This window comes from Camarhynchus parvulus, chromosome 2 (assembly GCF_901933205.1).
Source record: "Camarhynchus parvulus chromosome 2, STF_HiC, whole genome shotgun sequence".
Classification (NCBI taxonomy): domain Eukaryota; kingdom Metazoa; phylum Chordata; class Aves; order Passeriformes; family Thraupidae; genus Camarhynchus; species Camarhynchus parvulus.
In genome coordinates this window covers 42,004,164-42,025,337 of record NC_044572.1, presented here as the reverse complement: position 1 = coordinate 42,025,337, position 21,174 = coordinate 42,004,164, and the positions used below count along the sequence as shown (strand labels likewise).

Genomic DNA, 21,174 nt, shown 5'->3' with positions numbered 1-21,174 from the left:
AAGACTGGACATGGCACTCAGTGCCATGGTCTAGTGGCCGGGTGATGTTCGGTCACAGGTTGGACTCGATGATCTCAGAGGTCTTTTCCAGCCTAACTGATTCTGTGTAACTGCAGGAAAGCAGCTCTTCCATTCCCCTCGGGACTGCAGAGCTCACGCCTGGTTCTTCGCCTGCTTGGTGGGTTTTTTTCTGCAGAACAAAACGCGACGTGAAGCGCACGCAAGCCTTTGGCTAAATTGCTCCCATCCCCTCAGCAAAAGGACAGGCATTCCTTCTGTCGGGGTTTTCCCGTGTCGGGTTATCCCGTATTTTCTCTATCCGTGAGGAACCGCCGCAGACGTAGCCGGACTGACGGGCGCAGCAGCCTCAGCAGTGGGAAGGGGTCGCTTCCCTCAGGCGCCCCTGAGGGGCGGGGCCTGCGGGGCGCGCGCCCGGCGCCGGGGGCGGGCCCGGGCGGGGGGCGGGGAGCCCCGCCCGCCCCGAGCGGCCGCTCAGCGGAGGAGCCGCCAGGGGGCGGGAGCGCAAGCGCGCGCCGGCCCCGCCCCCGGCGGGAATCCCCGGACCCGCCCCTCCGGGGCCGTCGGCGGGGGCGATGGGGCCGAGCCCCGGCGGTCGCCGTCCGGCCTGGGCGGTAAGCGGGGCCGGGCGGGGGCCCTCGGCGCGCCTCTCCGCGAGGGGAGGGCATGCGCGAAGGCAGCGCGGCCCACCGCCCACCTGTGCGGGGGGTCCGCTCGGACGGCGGCCGGAGGACGGTGCGAGGCCGAGCCCGGGCGGTGTGTGGGGGGTGTCTGCTTTGAAGCCGGGCCGGGCCGCGTCGCTCGGTGACCGCCGGTGGGGTGGGAGCCGGCGGCTGCAGGTGGCGGTACGTGCGCGCGGGCACGCGCGGCCCCGGGTCTGGGCTTAGCTCGGTTCGGCCCGGCCCGGCCCGGCATCGGCGGCTCCTTGTCCCGTGTCTTGTGCCCGAGGGTGCGAAAGGCCCGAGAGCCGGATCGCGGTCAGCTCTGCCGCCCTCTGGGAAGACCTTGCCTTTAGCGGATCTTAACGCGAATTCTAACAGGGCTCTGTTTTCGGTGCTTTAAATTATTAGTGCTCGGAGCGCCGCAGCTGGTTCCCTTCCAAGCAGTGAGCGAGTCACGTTCACCCGAGCTTATTTTCTGAGCGCTGTCATCTTGTTGCTTTTCGCGCTGTTGTCTCCGTGCTGCCTCAAGTGTAGGTAAACACCTGAGACAGACAGCAGCGGGCTGAGCGGGGGGTGGCAGCGATGGGACACGTCGGGGTGCCAAAGGCTTCTGCGACATAATTCACATTCGTTATGTTTCAGCGCGTTTGTCTTTGAGGTGAGGTGCAGGTGAAGCTTTGCCAAACCCAGGAGGTTTTGTTTTTCAGCTAAGCCGTGTACCAATTTCCAAGCAGTTAATAGAGCGTTTAAAGCAAGAAACAACGATGGTTTTGTCTGGTTATATAAAGCGTCACTGCGGATTAAGTGAGATTGTTGAGTTTTTTCCATCCTCTGCCCAGATGCCCGAAGCTGAAATTACAGTGAGGGAAAACTGTTTTATGACCAGAGAGCTTGTTAATGTATTTAACTTAATTTATGATTAGGACTCTTGTTACAGACAGTAAAAATGACAGGGATACTGTTTTGCCTACCTATCTGAAAATCAGAAGACAAAAATTACCAAATGTTTTGGGGATATTTTAGCTCAGTGTATTTTTTTCCTCCCACTGTCTGCCTCTAGTGAAAATTTAGGTTCTTGGTTAAATATATCGGTACTAGTAATATGCGCTTCTGAAACTTCAAATGTTTTACAAAGTAGGCATAGGAAGTGTCATTCTGTATTGGAATAGAGATGATGTTTCTCTGATAGTTGTTCATCTCAGGTTCTTTAAAACAGCATATATAACAGGCATGTTATTTTGATAAGTGCAAAGTGTATTTAAAAAAAAATGCTTAGAAAGCATTGCCAATAGGGAGCTTACATCATAATCCCTAATAATTAGGTGTGTATTTGCAGTTTGACATGCCAAGTGATTTGTCTGCTGTTGGCAAACTCTGGCCTACAGTTGCCTAGTGCATAAGTTATTGGTAAGAATTGCCTAAGTTACTGGTAAGAATTGCTAATTTATTTTTATAAATGTCAGCAAACCTTTGATTAAGAATCCCAGGCATTGCTGTATGACAGTGATTTTCCCTCTGGTTTCATATTACCCTCCCATAAAGTATTTGGCACTTGTGTTTAAAGTATTAATATTTGTTTGGGTGTAGGACTTAGTAAAAACTTACTTGTGTTAGTGCTTAAAGAAAGCTTCTGTTTGGCTGGTTTTTAAATTCTTAGTTCTTTTTCCGTAACTGGAGTACCTTTAAATGGTCATTCTCAAATCAAGATACTGTAACAACTCATAATATTGGCAAGACTCATATTGTTAGGAAACTGAAAGCATTCTTACAAACAGCTTTAGGTTTTATGTGTGCTTGCTCAATTTTATATTACTATTGTGACTTTAGAAGTTATCACCCAAAATTTAGAAAGTGCATTGGCAAGTAAAAGGGGGAAATACCATGTCCATTTCTAAAAGTTTTTTTTTTTTATTTTCTCCTGTTTTTTAAGTGAGATAGTGGATGGCTGAAATTTGGCTCAACCATTAAGTTGCTGAAATGTTTTGCTGCTTGAGAACCGTGAGAAGGTACGGCATGTTACTGACCTAATTTACCTTTAACATATGTTTCAGTGTTTGCTTATGATTTGCATATTTGTGAAACTGGTTTGGTACTTTTGTTTCATGCTTATTTCTTTGACATTCTCATCTTTACAGCTTGGAGCTTTCAGCAGAGCATCCACAGTTGAAAATCCTTCAAAGCCATATGCCTGTCCTCAAGTGAGACATTAAAAAGGCTCTCAACAAAACAAGGGTTTTTAAATGGCTTAATTATGAGAAATATGAATATGATATCCAACATATTACTGCATTATTGAGTTATTAAAGCTCAGTGCTTCAAAATGTGTGAATACATCTGTAACTATGAACTTAATTTAACAGAGCTTTTCAGTGCCACAGATATACGCCAAAAAGTTGAACTTTGGAGAGATGTGAAGAAAAAGGAAGTTGAAGGGAATTATTAAACCAACAAATTAAATCAGTCTTGGAGTATGATTGCCTCATGTGTTCTAGTAGAGATTGTGTTTCATGTCTTTCATGAAGTAGAGACGCTGCCCTCAAAGTGGTTGTGACCTTGATTTTAATACGAAGCCTTTCTCTGCGCTTCAGATCTAAATGAAGCTCTTGGAACAATCTTTGCTCCTTGTGAGTGAAGCCATAAACATCTTTCTTGTATTTTCTCCCTCTAAATCCATTTTAATTCACTTATTTCATCACTACAGTTGAAAGATGCCTCAGAGTTCTGTCTTTCACCTTCAGTGAATGAATTCTTCCTTCTGTCATGCAGACTAATTTTGGCCTTTGAGCATTTCTCTTTTAAGCAAGTTCAAAATAGACTTTTGGCTGGAATCCTAAGCCTTCCTTCTAGCATGACAGTGTTGTTTAGATACAAAACAAGGGAACTAAAGTTAGCCATACTTGGCCATTTTTCATCTAGAATAACAGATGGAACTTATGATTAATAAACTCAGAAGTATTATTAATGGTTTCCAGCTATGTTGAATTTTCTTTCTGAACTGTTGGAAACATCATGCAGTGTAGCTTGAGAGTGGATGTGGGAAATGGTGTACAAATAAGGTGAACAGAGAACTGAGCTACTCTTCCTCCTAGCACCTTGGTCTAGGAGGATGTGAATTTCTTGCATGTCAGTCAACTGCAATCAGAAGGGTAACTGCTTAGTTTACTGTTTTTCTTTGCTGGAGATATTTTTTTCCTTTTACTGTTTTGTGTCCACTTGCTACCCGAAAAAAGAGAAAAATTAACTTTTTTTTTTGTCAACAAGACAATTATTTTGGTGCTTCCAGATCCAAACCAGTAAAGCATATGACCAAGTGGACTTTTATCCAGAGTGCTTTACTGCCTGTCTTGCCTAGTCTAGTAGAGATGTTTTTCCTGCATCACTGGCGACTGTAGCATGATTTTGTCATTAAGAGCTTTCACTCTCCCTAATAATATTATATTGCTGTGGTACTTCACCATCTCCTGCTGTTTTGAGTGGGATCATGGGCTGTAGTGATGACTACTTTTAGTGTTAGAGTCTCTGAGATGCAGCCAACAAGGAGGTAGAAGTGTTTGCCAGTGATATATTGTAGCTTTTTTTAAATCTTATATTTCATCTACATGCATGAAAATTGTTTTTAAGTCATAGCAGATTTGGAATTCCACCGGCCTTCTTACATCATGAGGTTTTTGTCCCACTTTCCTACAATAACCTCTGTTTTCAGCAAGCGGACTTTTAAGATTTGCTAATTAAATATTTGCCCACCACTTAGGCAGAAAAAATTAGTCTTCACTGCTTTCATGTTTCTAATTGAAGAGCTCGGAAGGTTGACAGAAAAAAAGGTAAAGTAAGAGTCACTGCTTCTGCTTGACAACTCAAATATTATCACTTATTATTTTCCAAAATAAAGCATTCTGCTTATTGTCTGAGCACAAATTTGGGGAGTTTTAATTTTTTTAAATTAATGATAGCAGTTGGGAAGGTCTCATGTGTCTTGTGTCCGGGATGATTATTTGATCTAGGATGCTGGATAAATACATCTCTGTAAAACGGTCCTGCTAACTATTATTAATAAAATTATTATTTTCGTGTGAGTTGGAAGCAGCTTTGTCTGCAATCTGTGATATTTTTCCTATTTGGGAGTTCCAGTTTGGGTGATACTGTGAGGAGTGAAACTGCACTGACAGAGCAGAGTTTCTGCCCTTCTGATTGCAAACTAAAATGAATGTTAATCACCAGAATTGGCCTGATCAATTTGTAGCTTGTGAAATCAGGAGAAACCTATTGTATATCTCCCAATTCACATTTTCTTGCTGCTTTTATGTATGCTCTCTTGCTTCTTAGTTTGCTAAACGTGAAGCTTTGAGCTATGGCAGGATATTTTGGTGATTTTTCTTTCCATTTCAGTCTTCTGTAACACAAATGTGCTTGTTACAGAACTGTTGTTTAATTTCTACATAATTGCAGGCATCCTATAATTTGAACTCTCTGAACTTCCTGGAATTTCTTCAACTTAAATTTTCCTTCTGATCTTAGGTAAAACAATCTTTCTCCTACCATTAAATTTCTTTTAGTCCTGGTTTCTTGTAATTCAGTGAAGATGAAAGTGCAAAAAGTATTGTCTTTTTACTTGATGTTTTCTATAAAAGAGTATGCTCAGGAAAGTAGGTAATTTTTTTAATGGACAGAAGTATGGAGCTTAGAAACTAATGCAGAACTTTTTTGCACTGAATTGTGATTATTATTCCTGGGTAAAATTTAATATTCTTTTGGCACTGCTTGAAAAATACTGGGTTTGGCTTTTTACCTTGGAGGTTCAGAGGTATGTAAAGGTTAGCTTTTTAGAGCAGCTTCAGCAATGTCTACAAAAAATAGCACTAAAGCCAGTATTTCTAGTTTGAACTATACTTGACTGGGATTTCTTATTTGAGGCATATTTGAGAAAGGAGAGAGAAGTTTCTGTACTTATTTACGTATCCTATTCAACCATTAGCATCCACCATTCCTCAAACCCATGGGATTGGCACTGTCAAAACACCGCTTTGTTAATCCCAAGGGGAAAGATCCAGAATTCAGACTCCTAATTTAAATTCTGCAGCTTTAAGTTATTATACTTGCAACTATAAATGTTTACTCCATTCTATCGCATTTTAGTGTAATTGTATCAGTTTGTCATTTGATTGCTAACATCATACATAAACATTTTACTACTTTGTTAGGTTGTGTCTGGACAAGATATTGCTGCAGTACGCTCTTCAGTCAAGAACTTTGTCAGGTGCCGATGCCATCAATGCTCTCAGACCTTTCTATTTTGCTGTACATCCAGATTTCTTTGGCCAGCATCCCAAAGAGAGGGTAAAAATACTTTAGTATGCTTTTTTTGTAAATATTTCATGTATCAAGGATGGAAATTTTCTAGTTTTCCTGCTGTCAGAGAGAGAAAATTAATGTTAGATTTAATTATGGTTGGTACCAGAGAACAACAAGATGCACTTCTGTATTTTTTAGCAGGGATAGGTCCCTTGAAAGTCCCATATTTGTTAATCATATTTTCTAATTGTTATAAAGAAAATACTGAATCCTTCCAGGTGAATTTATAATACATTTTCCTTTATCCCTTTCAAATGCTGTGCATTGTATTTGAATCAATTAATTTCTTTAAACTTGAAAGCCAGTGGGTTTTGGAATGTACACAAATATACAAGTATGTTCACCATACAAATTTATTCATGCAAGGTAATTATAAATGGTCAGAATATGAGCCATATTAGTACTTGTTAAAAGCAACTGACATTTTGTGAAACCTAATTCTGCATGTAAGATTAAAAAGGGTTAGATGAAAAATGCCCAAATTAATAATCTGTGATTTTTGTTTGTTTTTGTTTTAAACCAGGAAGTAAATGAAAACTCTCTGAAGAGGCTAAATGGCTACTTGGAGAACCTACAGAAACCAGGATTTCGTTCCTTTAAGCCGACGCAGCTTACTTTTTATGTAAGAGAAAGAGAACCAAACTCTTCTAATGTTCAGGAATCCTTCAGTGCTTCAGGTGCTTTTATATCGTGTAGAATGTATCTTCCTGTATTTAAATTCCTTCAGACCATTGCTTAGCCTTGTGCAGTCATACCGACTTTTCAACTGGATAAAATCCTGTCAAACCATGAAAATCTGTATTAGATCAGGCAGGTGGGACCATCCCAAGTAATTAAACATCTTAAGCTTTAAAAAGCCTTGAAAGAATGAGACATTACAGCCCTGAGGTCAAGTTACAGTATAAGGAAGTAAAAAAGGTGGATGTAAATGATCATATTTCTGCTTTTAATACCATTGCCATGTTTAACTGGAGCAACAGTTGGGTTCTTGTCTTCATTGCAGTTCATGTGTAGTACACAATGTCAGGGCACTTGTAGAATCAGTAGGAACTTACTCTCTAAGCAGAAGCTGTATGATATCTGAAGTTTCAATTTACTTAATTGTCTCTTATCTTTGAGACTACAAAAAATATTGCCAAATTTGGAATGTTTCCTTTGATTAACTTTACTCTGCAGTTTGTCTCCAGTACCAATATGCCTTACCTAACAGAAGAGTTTTACATTCTGTATCCTGACAGTCCAAACACGTAAGCAAATTGTGAGACACCCTCATGCTAGAAAATAAAATCCTGCTGTTTTTCAAGAAAATGGTAGGGTTATGTCTGGTCTCCTTAACGTAACATTTGAACTGGAACCTGTCTTCTGCTCTTGAGTCAAAAGCTTACTTTCTGATTAGGGAAATTAGGCCCAGTAGCTAAGTGATGGGACATAGTTAAACTGCACGTGAATTTTGCAGTGAGTATTGAAATAACAGTGTAATCATAATTTCCAACTACCTGTGCCTTGTTTACCTTCTTCTGTAAGAGGAAATAAATGGGAATGTGTTTAAAATAATTTTAATTAAATAATACATGTTTTTTACAGGGTTTCGAGCAGTCAGTTTTACGTTACATACTAGGGATCTCCTGAGCACAGTACTAGATATTCTCAACTCCTGCAGTCTATCTACAGAGCATGTTCAGAGTTTGAATGTGAACTCTCAGCTCCACAAGGAAGCAAAAAGCACAGTGAACAGACCTATCAAGTGGGATAAGACTTACTATTCATTTACTGGATTCAAGGATCCTGAGGAGGAACTAGAGCAAGCCCAGAGAGTGGAAACAACTTTACTGTATGTAATGCTTTCATTGAACTGAAATTTTGAAACCTAAATTGGTCTTATTCTAATGCTGAAATTTTTAAAGGTAGGCAATAAACATTCTGAACAATACAAAACGTTATTGTCCAATATGTAATTTTGCCATCCTTGTTATAATTAGAGTTCAGATGAGCTCCTGGAATAACTACAGTGCCAGCAAAGCTGAAGCATTCTTGTCTCTTTGCCCAGCAGTCATGTTTGGTCAATCTAGTTTTTCAGATTTATGAAATATTGGTGGCAGTTCAAAAAGAGACAGGGGCCCCACTTGCTCCAAATAGCTCCTTACCTCTTACAGGACTTCTGTAACACAAACCTATATGGCTGTTAACTTCATGGTTCTTATTTCATTGTCACATTCTGTTGAGGGATAATACATGAAAACTACGGTTAAAAGGTTTTAATATGCATGTTAACACTATATGTTAGTGTTGTGCTTCTCATTTGTTGTTCAGCAGAAAAACTTGAATATTTAAGTCAATGTAGTTATAAATGCTGAACTTGCATTACATGTAGCATGTTTTGTAGTAAAGTTGGTAGTTTAAAAAAATTTGTGCTCATTTTGGGACACATTCACATTTTGGGGCCTTGAAAAACTTTTTGTAACAATGAGATTTAACAGCCATTTGAAATGAATGCAGAACTGTGCTGGAAGGATCTTCAGAGCAAAGTATGCCCCTTGTCCTGCATACCAACTCACAAATAAAACTACTTTAAAATACACAATTATAAAGCACTTAACTGAGATTTAACATGCTAGAGAATATTTTTACTTATTTTTACACATTTACAAGGAATGCCACAGACAGTTATGTATTAACAGTCTTCTTTTAATACATAGACAGCTGGCATCAGGCCTTCCTTTTTACTTGAGTTTGAATTTTTTTTCTTCAAATACAAATGAGAGTGCAACTGTTTGTTTGCAAAAGTTAGAGTATGAAAATTAATTTATACTATGAAAAAAGGCTAAATCTCTTAAATAGTAACCTTTTCCTAGAAACAAAATTACCTACTGAAATTTTAGATGTACTCAGAGAGTCATGTTTGTCTGGTTGTGATTATTGGCAAAAAAACTATAAAACTTTGACCTGTTTAATCTATGTTTATGTCAGCTCTGTAAAAGTTACCTAACTTAGCCCTTTAGTACCACCTCCCATATTTGATAGTCTACTATGATCACTTTGGGGTTTTTTTGTTAGGTCTTGGTTTGTTTGGGATTGTTTTGGGTTTTTTAAAGGCACATATGTGGAAACTCCTTAAATTAAGTCACAGAGTTCTGAAGGTCTCCCCTGAAGTCACAGTGATCTGTTGTTTTATGCCTTTTACACATACATCCAAGTCTTACAGTTTGAACTGTCAGTGATTTTGATTGTTAGATTTGTTAGGCCCCTCCAAAGATATTAAGTGCCAGGGTTTCCTTTGTAGATATCTTAAGGTGCAACATTTAGCAATTTCATCTTCTCTATTTTTAAAAAATCACTTTACCTGATAATTTAACTTGAAACATTATCAGTAAGAATTGAGTTGCCTGTACTGCTTACATGATAAATCATACAGCAGCATGCTTCTACTGTTGAGTATTTTTCCTCCTCTTTCAGGTCCTGGCTAGATGATAATGAAGCAAGTGCAGTAAAGAAGCTGAAAAAGAGTTTGCCACTTAGGAAAGAATTAGAACGTTTAAAAATTGAACTTTCTCATGAACTCCAGCTCTCAGATATCAGGTAATTAATTAGATCACTTGAACTTGGATTAAGATAGTCAAAGCAAGGAAGTGTTGTCTAATACTCTGCCATGAACTTTAAAAGCTTATTTCAGCAAAACAGCTATATTTCATTTATGAAGAAGTGTTACTGCACTGAGTAAATTTCTAGAAGTGTTCTACTGGGACAAAAGTTTCCTGTTGCAATCTGCTCTGAGAGACCTCCTATTTGTAACTGAAAACATAGGCTGCAGTTGAGGCAAGCACAGAAATAGAACTGATGTGTATGTGTTAGTTTGGATGTTTTGCAGGTTAAAATTGCATTTCCTAAAATCAAGTTACTATCTACAAAGGTAACCAGACCAGCAGTGAAGTGCAACTTTGCACATGGTACCTAATGACATCCTGTGAATGCTTAATAAAAATGTTCTTTCTTGTAGTGTTTAGTTTCTCACTCTCCGGAGGAGGAGATTGCTTTGTTTGGAAGATCTGAGTGCAGTTACAGATCTTGAGACTTCAGAATATTTTCCAGAAAATAATTTGCGATCCTTTTTTAATTTTTGTGCCTTTTAGTGAGGATGTTGTGAAATGAGATATTCAGGGTGGGGAAAGTGGCAGTGAAGGTATTCAAAAATGGAAAAATAAACTTATTTCAAGGGCTAGTCTGTTCTATTAGGTCTGTTAGGTTCTATTTTTTTAACCAGGAAGGAGCACTGGAGCTTCTAAAATCATGCTTTTGTACTTTCACCCTGCAAAAGACCCTGGTTTCCTTTAAGCTGAAGCCAGGTTTTTTGAACACAATTTCTAATGCTCTGTATCTGTTCTGTGGTGAGGGTTTTTAACATTCTGAAACAGTCTTCAGTATTAAACACATAGGTTTGATTTTATTCATGGCCTATATTAATTTTTGTAAATAGTTTGTACTTCTAAAATACATTAAAATTGTGTTCCATGAAGAGTTATTTATCTTCCACGAGTTACATTGTTTTAAATCAGAAAAGAATGTGAGTGTTGGAAATCTGGCAAGTCAGTATCTTAATAGGACACTATGACCTGTGGTTCTGGAGCCTTGTGCTAGTGTTCACAGAGATCTGAAAAACAGCAGGGTCACTGGCGTTATTCTGTGTATAAGTTTAGGACAGATGAAGAAATGGCCACCTGTTTCTGCTCCGGTCTGATGCTGCTGAAAGCAAAGTGATATTGCTAGGTAACAGTAAATAATTGTTTGAATTACTTGTATTTGATTAAATTGCCTCACAAGTACTGTGGCATAGTGCCATTCTCTGCAACCCAAAGAGTGAGGTTTTGCCAGTTAGGTTTTCCTAAATGAGATGTTGTGGGTGACCCCAGCCAGCAGCTGAGTACCCACGCAACCACTTGTTCATTCATACACCCCCAATGGAAGGAGGAGGAGAATAGGAAGAGCACAAGCAAGAAAATTTGTGGATTAAGGTAGAAGTTTAATAGCTGAAATGAAGCAAAACTGTGAGTTCAAGCAAAGCAAAAGGAGAAATTAATTCTCTGTTCCCCATTGATGGGCAGGTGTTTAGCCACTTCTGGGCAGTTGGGGCTCAGCATGTGTAATGCCTGCTGGAGGAGGAAAACACCATAACCATAAGGGTACCCCTTCCTTCTTTCAATCAGCATTTATTGTTGAACATGACATATGGTCTGGAATATCCCTTTGGTTTTAGTAGGAGTCACCCAGCCTGGCTGTGTCCCCTCCCAGCGTCTTGTCCACCCCAGCCTACTTCCTGATGGTGGGGGGCAGGGTGGGAGGAAAAAGTAAAGACCTGGACACTGTGCCAGCGCTGCACAATAGCCAAAATATTGGTGTGTTATGATCACTATTAATAAAATATAAAATATGAGTGTTATGAAGAAAATTAACTCAATTCCAGGCAGACGCAGTACAATAAAGGAATGGGAATTTTCCACTTTGAGATGGTTTTATTTAATAGTCTGTAAAAGGTGTATTTTTCCAATACACTGGGACTTCACAATTTAGATACTTTTTGAAATTTGCTTAGCAATCAGTCTCATCGCTCTGTGATGGACAAAAAAGTCAAAACTATGTGTATTAAAGCCAGCAAGGTAACACCTGGCTCTTGTATGATTTAACAAAAATTACTCCACTGTAAAATATGAATAATACATAGCAGCTTTCCATTGGAATTGTGATAATGTTTTGGGCTAGGTACCAAAAAAAAAAAAAAAAGAAAAGACAATAAATATCCTTACATACTGTATTTGCTCCTCTGGACAAGCATTACACAGTGTCCAAACAAACTGCATGGTCCATGACCAAACCAAATACTGGGCTCTCTGGTGCTGTTCTCTTACTAACCCTCTTCTTTCTGGGGGAGAGATTTACAAGTTCTGTCTGGTTTTATATTTATATTTATTTTTCCTGGTGTTGGTTTTCTTTATTTGTTTTTTTGGGACTCCCTTTAAGAAACACTGGAATTTTATTTAGGCTTTTTATCAGTTCGAATAGCATATGACATGGACAGCTTCTGGGTAGCCGTTGCTTTTATTACTGTTGGGGTGCTATTTTGCTTGTGTTACAAGGCTTTGAGTTGCATCTCAACTTCTGTAACTTTTTTTTTTAATAATATTGAGGATTAAATGCTTTCAATTACATTTTTATTTAGGTGGCAGAGAAGCTGGGGCATTGCTCACCGCTGTAGCCAGCTACACAGTCTGGGTCGCTTGGTCCAACAGCGACCTGAAATATTAGAGAATGTTAAAGGTATTTCTGTTGCTTGTTTCATATATCCTAATATAGTATTGATTCAGAAATGAGCATGGGTCTCCTGTGACAACAGAGCTCTACTTCTTTTTACAAATGATACTTTTGATAACTGCAAAAACAAACTTGTCAGGCTTACTGAAAAGCTGGTAAGAACTTCCATTTAAAGCTACTGGGTATTTTTTAAAGTGACCTTTCCTTAGAATTGATTGACTGCACTCAGCTTCTAGTTTACTTCTTAAGATATGCAAGTGGAGTCTGTTAAAGGCACTAGGCTTGATATTAGCAATGAAAGTAAAAAATCTAAACTGAACCTCTCAAAGGATTGAGTTAGCAACAGATTGTTGCCCATGGTATATTCAAGTCAAAAATGTGAGTAGGTCTCTAGCCTAGCGATGATTTACTAGAATACCTTAAATGCTACTTGCTTTCTTTTCTCATGAGTTCCATAAAATAGCTATATGAAAGTCAGTATTTTCTCAGGAAAAACTAAAATATTCTGTAAACCTGACCTACCATTCTTCTCATACAGCTGTTTGACCTGTGGCAGTAGCTGTTTCCTCTAATTGTAATTCCACATTTTATGCCTGTCTGCAGATACTCAGTTTTGAGTGGCTTTCATTTGAGGTTCAGCTAGTCCTTTGCCAGAAGACAGAGTGGGAAAGACAATGAGTAGTAGTTTTTAAATTGTATCAGATTTCAAATTAGTTTCTTTTCCTGAGCATACTAAAGATAGAAAGCATTGCAGAAGTCTGTCTTGTGAACCTGATGTAGTCTCCATTTTTGAAGATATTTAGTAATGCACTGGATAAATACCTATCAGTAACTATACAAGTACAGTTGATGTGGCCTTAGGGTACAAGGATGGATTAGATGCCTTGAAGTCAGTGTTGCTCTTTCTTTAGGATTTCTGAACACTGATTTCTAAGAGCAAGAGCTTCTACTAAGCCTTGTCTTGTAGATTAATACATCACACTGAAGACTTATGGAAGCTTATTTTGATAGTTGCCGGTGCTTTTACCCTAAAGACTTCTTGAAGATCTTTGTACTCAACTTAAAAAAACATACACTCAAAACTGATTTATCCCCCTAAAAATCCACCTAGAATTGGCGCTTTATGTTGTCTCTATTTTAAAAAAGAATGAAAACATAATGTGCAAGTGTTTCTTACAGCTTGCATGTTCCTGAGAGTTCAGAAATAGGGTTGAATGCCCTTACTCATAATTATTTTAGCAACTTTTAATTTGCATATGCTTCAAGTATATAGTGTGCATTTCCGACTTTATACATGATTTATACAGATTCTTTGAATGTCCTGTCTGATGAGATTTTCTCATATTTTAAAAGCAGTCATAAGAAAAAAGCCCAATTAAATAAAAGTCTATCAAGTTCAAACAGAGAGAAGGCAAATGCTGGGTTAGGTTTGTATGAAAAAAATTCTTAAACTGGACTTTTCAGGAACCTTTCAAAATTTGAAGAATAACAGAAGCACCTACTCACATGCATTTGTGCTGCAGAAATACATTTCTTGTGACATGTTAGCAGCCTGGTTAAGTCTTCAGTAATTGTAGGAATGGTTGCAGTAAGCCAAATTAGTAAAGAGCTTTGTTCAATCTCTAGGACGCACGGTGGTATTTACAGACCGCTCGGGTATGAGTGCAGCAGGTCACATAATGCTGGGGACCATGGATGTTCACCATCACTGGACCAAAGTAAGAAGATTTCAAATCGAATGAAAATGCCCCTTGTTGTGACATCCTTTTTTAAACTATAAACAAAAAATATTAATAGGTGCAGATAACCAATGAGTGTTGTAAAGCAAACACTTAGCTAGCGCATTTAGCATAATGGTGTACACTGCATTTGAAATTAAATCCTGTGTGTGCTGTTACTAACAACAGTCTTTGCTAGATCTTTGCTTTCATTAGTAAGTCAGTATTACTTCTGATGAGAGATAAAGAAAACTAATTTGTTATGCACTGTTCCAGTCTGTACAGTGAGCCCTGGCAGAATACTTTGTGATCATAAAGAGCTTATTCCCATGAAGAGCTAATGGATTTTTATTCCAATCTTTTGTAAATATGAGATTTAAAGGGAGATGTGAACTGATAATTTCAGTCAATGACTCTAACCAACCCTGTCGCTCCATTTTATTCTTTTAGGTAGCTAATGTGGATGTTACAGAATTTTATCTTTAGTGACTATGTAAATTCTGCTGCTGCTTGTGTAGAGTTCAGAGTTTATAAGCTTTCTGACATCCTAAATGATAGCATCATATGCAAAGGACCAAAAACTAAATATGTTGCAATATAAACATGTCACTTGAGGAATTTTTCTTTAATCTTGGTTACTGAAACATTACTCATAATTCTATCAAAAATATTTCTTCATAAAGGGGATTATTGGTGGAATTTCATAGTTGGAAATTTCACCCTGCTAGAATACCAGAATATTCTATTTCTGTATTCCAGTCAGTGAATAACATGAAAAGTTAACACTTGATCTTCTATATTTGGTGATGCTTTGAATTTTTCCCTATATATGTTTCACTGAGGAGGGGAAAACAAACCATGGCTTGTTAGTGTGAACAATTTACTAAGAACTTAAACTGAGAAATGAGAATTTAATAGAAAACTTTCTGAGATTTGAGAGTGTTGATAGTCATTGCAATAGAAGTGTTCTGATTATACTAAAATAGACACTGACTTCTTGAAAAGATAAATGCTTCATCTCTCTAACCTTTGCTGCAGGTTTTTCCAAAGGCATCATAAAGCCACACAAAATGACATGCAGATGGAACAATGTGTGTAGTTAGTTGTAGTGATGGTATTTGCTTGGGAAGACAAAAGAGTGGTATATATTTGAACCTGAAATCAGAGGCTTTTTATTTTGAAATGCAGTGCAGATTATGTGAAATGTTACACAGAAAGTCAGTGAAAATCTTGATGAGGTTGGTGAGTCAGTTTCTAGAGAGCATATTTGTCCAATTCTACCTCATTTTAGAAAGCCGTCCTAAGTGCTATTACTTTTTGATCCTAATTACTAGAAGAAGGAAGCAGTAGAATACTGTCCAAGTCAGTCTCTAGAATGCTTGGTCAGAGCTACAATATTTAAAGGATTTTTGCTGGTTTTCTCTGTTAAAAATGCAAACGCTGAACCAAATTTTATTGTGCCAAAAGCTGTTCTGACTCTGCTGTCAGAACTATCTACTGTCTATTCTACTGTTCTCCTGAGTTTCTAAAGAGATAGGTCTGAAATCACTTGACTTGTTGCAGCAGCATCTTTTTCTTTTTTGTATGAAAAGCTACTTAAAATAATATCAACAGGGTAGATGGTAGGTAGTGACTACTGTATGAGGAATAGCTCTACCACTATAACTGTGGTGATAAATGTTTTATATAGGCATCAGATTATATATATTTTTTTTATCTGAGACTATTAATTTTTGAGTATATAGAGGATATTCATCCATGTTTTTACATCCTTTTGGTACCTTTATGTTATAAATACAGAAAATACTTAAAAGCTTGTTGGAGTATATCTTGTCTCAAAACATATATACTTGATATTTCTTACCTGTGGTATTCTTTGATTGTAATTTTTTTCCCCTCTGGTTCCATGTTTGCATTGTTAAGTGTCTCTTTTATGGTTTCTTGTTATTTTTTTTAATTTATTAAAACTAACTTTTAAGCTCTGTAACATAGAAAATGTTCATTCATGTGTATGCACAGATTTTTGAGAGACTGCCAAATTATTATAAGCTTCAAAAAAGGCTGCTGCTTTTGGAAGATCGGATAAGCCAACTTCTGGGAGGCATCCAAGTAATATACATTGAAGAACTGCAGCCTCTCTTCACTCTAGAAGAGTACTTTGAGACTCTGAACTCTTTCTATAATAAACTACGTGACAGCAGATTACCTTTTCATCCTCGCAGTCTGCGAGGCTTGCAAATGATTCTGGAAAGGTATGTATTGGCAGGGAAGGTTGATTTCTTTTAGAACTTTTACTCTTTTCTTTTTTTTTGTTACACTGCTTATTGCTCTCACGGAGAAGAAAAGCGATATAATCTCAGATTTTCATTATGTCAAAGTCTTTTTGTTCCTGAAGGTTTTAAGTGCATTTTTGTGGGTTAAGAAGGAATCAGATTGAAGAAAATCCTGCTTAGTTTTATTCAAGTTGGACTCAATTCTGTCTAGTTTAGAGTGTTAAATCAAAAGTTTTGTGCTGTCATGATGGTGTTTTTATTTTTTGAGTATTATTGTCAGCTCCTTTTGAAATGTAATTTTAAAAAAGCATAACCGACTATATTTCTCCATTCTCATGAACCAAACTGGATAACTTTTTACCAATTATTCTGATTGTGATTAACTTATATTCTTGTATCTCTAGATTTTTTTTCTGAAAGTAATTTATATAAATAGTTGCATTAAAAAATTATCCCTTGTTCTTTACTTCCATTGTGTTTCATTAGTGACAGATATGCGCCAAGCCTACATGAACTTGGACACTTTATGATCCCAACAATCTGTGATCCAGCAGCTCTTCAATGGTTTATTTTTGCCAAAGCACAGGAAGCAAGAGAGAATTTGAAAAGAAAGGAGGAGTAAGTGTTCATGTGACTTGATACACTTAGCTCTTTAAAATCTTTGCATGTCCTGTTTTTTATTTGGAAAAGGAGGAGAATTTTTAAAAATGTATTCATACTCTTTTGCTGAAAAAAACCCTTTTGTTTCTAAAATAAATCTTTACCCATCAGCTTTACTAAGTAAAGAATTACAGCATTAGTGAATGCAAACAGTTATTAGAAAATACCCTCTTTCACCTTTGTAGAGACAATTGTACATCATTCAGAAGTAAAATATCTTTGCTTACAAGACAAAATTGCATAATTGTTTTTACAATTATGTCCTCGAAGAAAAGGTGGAAAACACCTTCTTAATGAGTAAGAAAAGGAACAATTTTTATTAATGTTAATTAAAATGTGACAAAAAAGCAGTGAAATCTAAACTCAAAATAACTGAGACCAACTAGAGAATCATTATTTCTAGTTGTTGATCAGGCAGTTGAGAAAAATATTAATTAGTACCTAACGAGGCAAAGAAAAAAAAAAGGGGAATAATGATGAGAAAAACACCTTGTGGGTACTCTCTCACAGATGACAAAGTGATTATGATAGGGAGTCACAGCACCATACTTAATATTAGGGCCATGGTCTGTAATACTCATCAGAACTGTGAGTTTGGTTCTTGACCTTGTACCCTGTATGTGTCCTTGAGGATGAAGTAGAGATACTGGGGTTTTTAAATAAGGTACTGTTACAGGTAAGTGGGTGGTACTTGTCATTTCAGAGGTTGTTACTGCAAGTCCTTTTTTCTGCTTTGGAAAGCTTTTAATGAGTTGTTGAACTATCACACTGTCATCAGTATACATGATGTATAGATCCAGATATGTTTCTGTGAAATTATTTTAGGCATGAGTCTTGCTGAAGGCTCTATGATTTTAGCTCTGTTAAGACTTCATTACTTGTAAAGATATGTTTTGCAGGTGGACTTCAGTAAACATGATTTGTTGGAATTTTGCCACAACCCTAGTCCAGCTTGGAAGTTAAATGTTTGCCATATAAATTGTAACTACTGAACAGCTCTCTATTGAACTGTCCACATGTGACAGCTGGGAAAGTGTTGTCTATAGATTTTGGGAGAGATGAGAGAGTAGCAAATATATGCATTTGCATTTGGGTAACTCACTCTCCAAAAAACCTCGCCCTTCCACACTTCATAAAGACACCAATCCAGGAAAACTGTGCCCTCAGAGTAAAAGCAGCTGTGTTGCAAGATTGTAAGAGCCAAGATGCATATCTTGTGTGCTGGATGATGCTGGTTTGTATGAAATAGTAAACAACTATACTGAGTCACACTATCTGTCCCCATCATCCATTAGCTTATGGAGAAGCTTTATGCATGGGGCAAAAAATGTGGTGGGTTTTTTACTCCATACTCCTTCCCAATTTGTGTCTTACTGCACTTGAGAAAGTACTTGAAGGTGAAAACATTATCTCATGTTAATAGCAATCAATAGACTTTTAATTTTCCCCCCTCTTAATTATCTTACTACTTTTTGAGGCAATTTGCATTTTGTGGCTCCAAATATCCAATGGCAGCAAATTGCATATTTGAGTCACATATGACATGTGTATATGAAAGAGGGTGGAGGTGATCTGTGATTTATATACCCAGCGCCTGATGATGTCATTTGTTGTTCTTTTGTTCTTGTGTGATAGGAAATACAGAACAGTCATTCTGTATCACCTCTGCTTTTGTTTTGTAGCTGTGTCACATTTCCTCTTACTTGTCTTTTATCAAAGCTGAAAACTCATTTTCCACTTAATGCTTCCTTGGACTTACTCATGTCCTTCTGATTTTCCTTAGCCTCATGTTGTGGTTTAAAAGGCCGTATGATAAAGGAAAATACTTTGAGGTGTACTGGCTGTAATCTGCAGATGGACTTGAGTGTTTTGCATGCAGTAAACAGCATAGAGTGGCTGTAATTCTGAGCTGAATGCACAAGGAAATCCAAACACTGCTGCTCTAGAAAGTTCTGGTATCTGTGTGGATAATGTCAGTCTTCTAGTAATGCAGGATTCTCCTTCCCATGCTTCTTTAAAGTATCAGGTTTGTGTGGTGATAAAGGTACAAGCCTCCCTGTGGAAGGGACAGAAAACAAACTTGCAGTTCTCCAGCTAACTGGAATTCCTTCAAGGGAGCCTAGGATTTCACAGAACTGGAAAGCTTGGTGCCTTGGTACTTGGGAATGCACTCAGGAAGGTGGCATGGAAATGGCCCATAGAGAGGACAGGCTTGCCCTGGGTTAACTCGCTCGCTCAGCTCATCACTGACTGCCACAGTGGGCTGGGCTCTTGGGCCTCAGCAGTGCTCAGTGCCATGTTAGTCCACAGAGGTCCCATCCTGAGCTCTGGGGAGTAGTAGCAAGGCCCTACAGTAGCATTTCCATGTGAGGCAAATGGTGTCAGTAACTGTGTCCGGGCTCAGTTTGGGCTGATTCACATCCCATTGGTGCCGCTGCTCTGTAGCTCCTCCCCTGTCTAGCACAGGGTCTGTGCTCTAGGGCAGTGGTGGAGCTGTGTCTGCAGCCAGGCTGGCGTGGAAGTGCAGCTGTGTTTGTGTGGCACAGTGCCCAAGCTAGTGGGGCTGGCTGAACCTGAACTTGTCTCTTCATCAGTTGATCAGTCACAGCTCCAGTGCCTTAATTAAATCTACACATTAACTTTTTTCATGAATAGTTTGAGTTTGCATGTGGTGTCTTATTTCTCTGGGGTGAAGGAAAAAATCATCTGCAAGCTTTGGGTTCAAAATTCATACAATCATTTAGGTTGGAAAAGACTTTTAAGATCATTGAGTCCAAACACATCAACAAAGTTCTGCAATTGGAAAGTTACTAACACACTTAATATGCATCAATTTACTGTACCTATCAGTTGTTGGTTTTGATGACATACAGAGTACTGGTTTAATTAAGACAGAGTAATTATGAACATGATTTTATGCTTAAAACCTAAGCTTTCAATGTTATTTAAGTATTTTCATTCCTTACATTAAAAAATGGAGCCTCACAGGATTTTTATTTTTGTGTTTTTCCCAGTTACTTAGTGAGCAAAACGATGTCAGGGCATGGGCTCTGAAATGTGAGTCCATGGGCATGTGGAGCCCATAGTCATGGAAGAATGTTCACTCTGATTTCTTTGATAGTCACGTCACAAAAATCTCAGCTGCAGCATACCTGTATATGAATTGACACCTTTGTTTACATGAATTTAATCGACTTATTTCAGTATTTCTTGTTTTAATATATGTTCAATATATATTGAAATGCTTCTTTTAAGGCAGGGGTTTTAAGAGATGAAGTTGTAAGTTTGTCACTGTGTGTTGTCTCCTTTTGCTAGGATGATGCTTACAGAGAAGGAGCTAATCAACACTTCCACGGAAAGATTTTCTTTGGATCGGCTGTATAAGGAGCCCAGTGTTTCCAGTGCACAGATGATAGATTGTTGTAAGAGGCTGCTGGAGGAATCCTTACCCTACCTACAAGGCATGCACCTTTGCATTTCGCATTTCTACTCTGTGCTGCAGGATGGAGACCTGTGTATACCTTGGAACTGGAAAAACTGAGGGATGTATCTGATAATCAGATGAATTGTTTTATTTTCTGTAAGAGGTTATAAATATGAATGTTTTTAAGAGTAAATTATTTAAATCTGTATTTTGATATCAGTATTCAGCTCACAAATTTTCTTCCAACTGCTGCTGAGGAAGGATTGCAGTTCTAGACAATTTGCACAATGCGCAGTATTGGTAGTCCTGGGAAAGACATCTGTACATTATCCATACTACTGTAGGAGTCCCAGTGTATGGTTACAGTTGTGAAACCCGTTTTTGTAGTGAATTCTGAAAATACATTAAATTTCAAGTCTGCAAAAACGTGCATGTGTATCTTTAATATACATGAATATCACCAGATAAACCATCTTAAATAAAGCTACTCCAGCCAGGCATTACATACCATCTTAAGGGGTTCACTGAATGCAGAAGTACAGAAGTTATCTGGTGGCAATGCTGGCATTTCATATTGCTGCCTATCACTGAATTGGAAAAAAAACAACAAGGGAAAAAACATTGGAATATTTATCCTTTGCAGAAGACAGCAGTACATTAACTTGGAGTCTACAGCAGAATTTCACATGCTGGTCCGACGTTTTTGCCTTAGAATTCCAAAATATGCCAGTTATACTGTCTGTGGTTACCTTAAAGCAGATGTCCTTTTT

General features: G+C 38.1%; 1 protein-coding gene across 4 annotated transcripts; it reads left to right on the top strand.

Annotated features, from left to right (window-relative positions):
• Positions 1-551: 551 nt before the first annotated feature.
• On the top strand, positions 552-20,830 carry TCAIM (T cell activation inhibitor, mitochondrial). Of its 4 annotated transcripts, XM_030943285.1 has the most exons (12): positions 569-632; positions 1,089-1,214; positions 2,611-2,686; positions 5,879-6,014; positions 6,553-6,706; positions 7,614-7,860; positions 9,483-9,605; positions 12,238-12,335; positions 13,956-14,047; positions 16,067-16,299; positions 16,807-16,938; positions 20,296-20,830. In XM_030943285.1, the coding sequence occupies exons 3-12, from the start codon at positions 2,658-2,660 to the stop codon at positions 20,519-20,521; spliced, it is 1,470 nt and encodes a 489-aa protein (XP_030799145.1). In that variant the 5' UTR covers positions 569-632; positions 1,089-1,214; positions 2,611-2,657; the 3' UTR covers positions 20,522-20,830. The 4 variants fall into 4 exon arrangements, with proteins under 4 accessions (XP_030799143.1, XP_030799145.1, XP_030799146.1 ...); XM_030943283.1 differs by lacking the exon at positions 1,089-1,214 and having other exon boundaries at positions 552-632; XM_030943286.1 differs by lacking the exons at positions 569-632; positions 1,089-1,214 and adding an exon at positions 802-863.
• Positions 20,831-21,174: the final 344 nt, after the last annotated feature.

Coding starts and splice junctions, on each gene's coding strand:
- TCAIM (XM_030943283.1), top strand. CDS start 2,658: ATGTTTTGCTGCTTGAGAACCGTGAGAAG. Junction 9,606..12,237: donor CTCCAGCTCTCAGATATCAG/GTAATTAATTAG, acceptor ATTTTTATTTAG/GTGGCAGAGAAGCTGGGGCA. Junction 12,336..13,955: donor AATATTAGAGAATGTTAAAG/GTATTTCTGTTG, acceptor TTCAATCTCTAG/GACGCACGGTGGTATTTACA.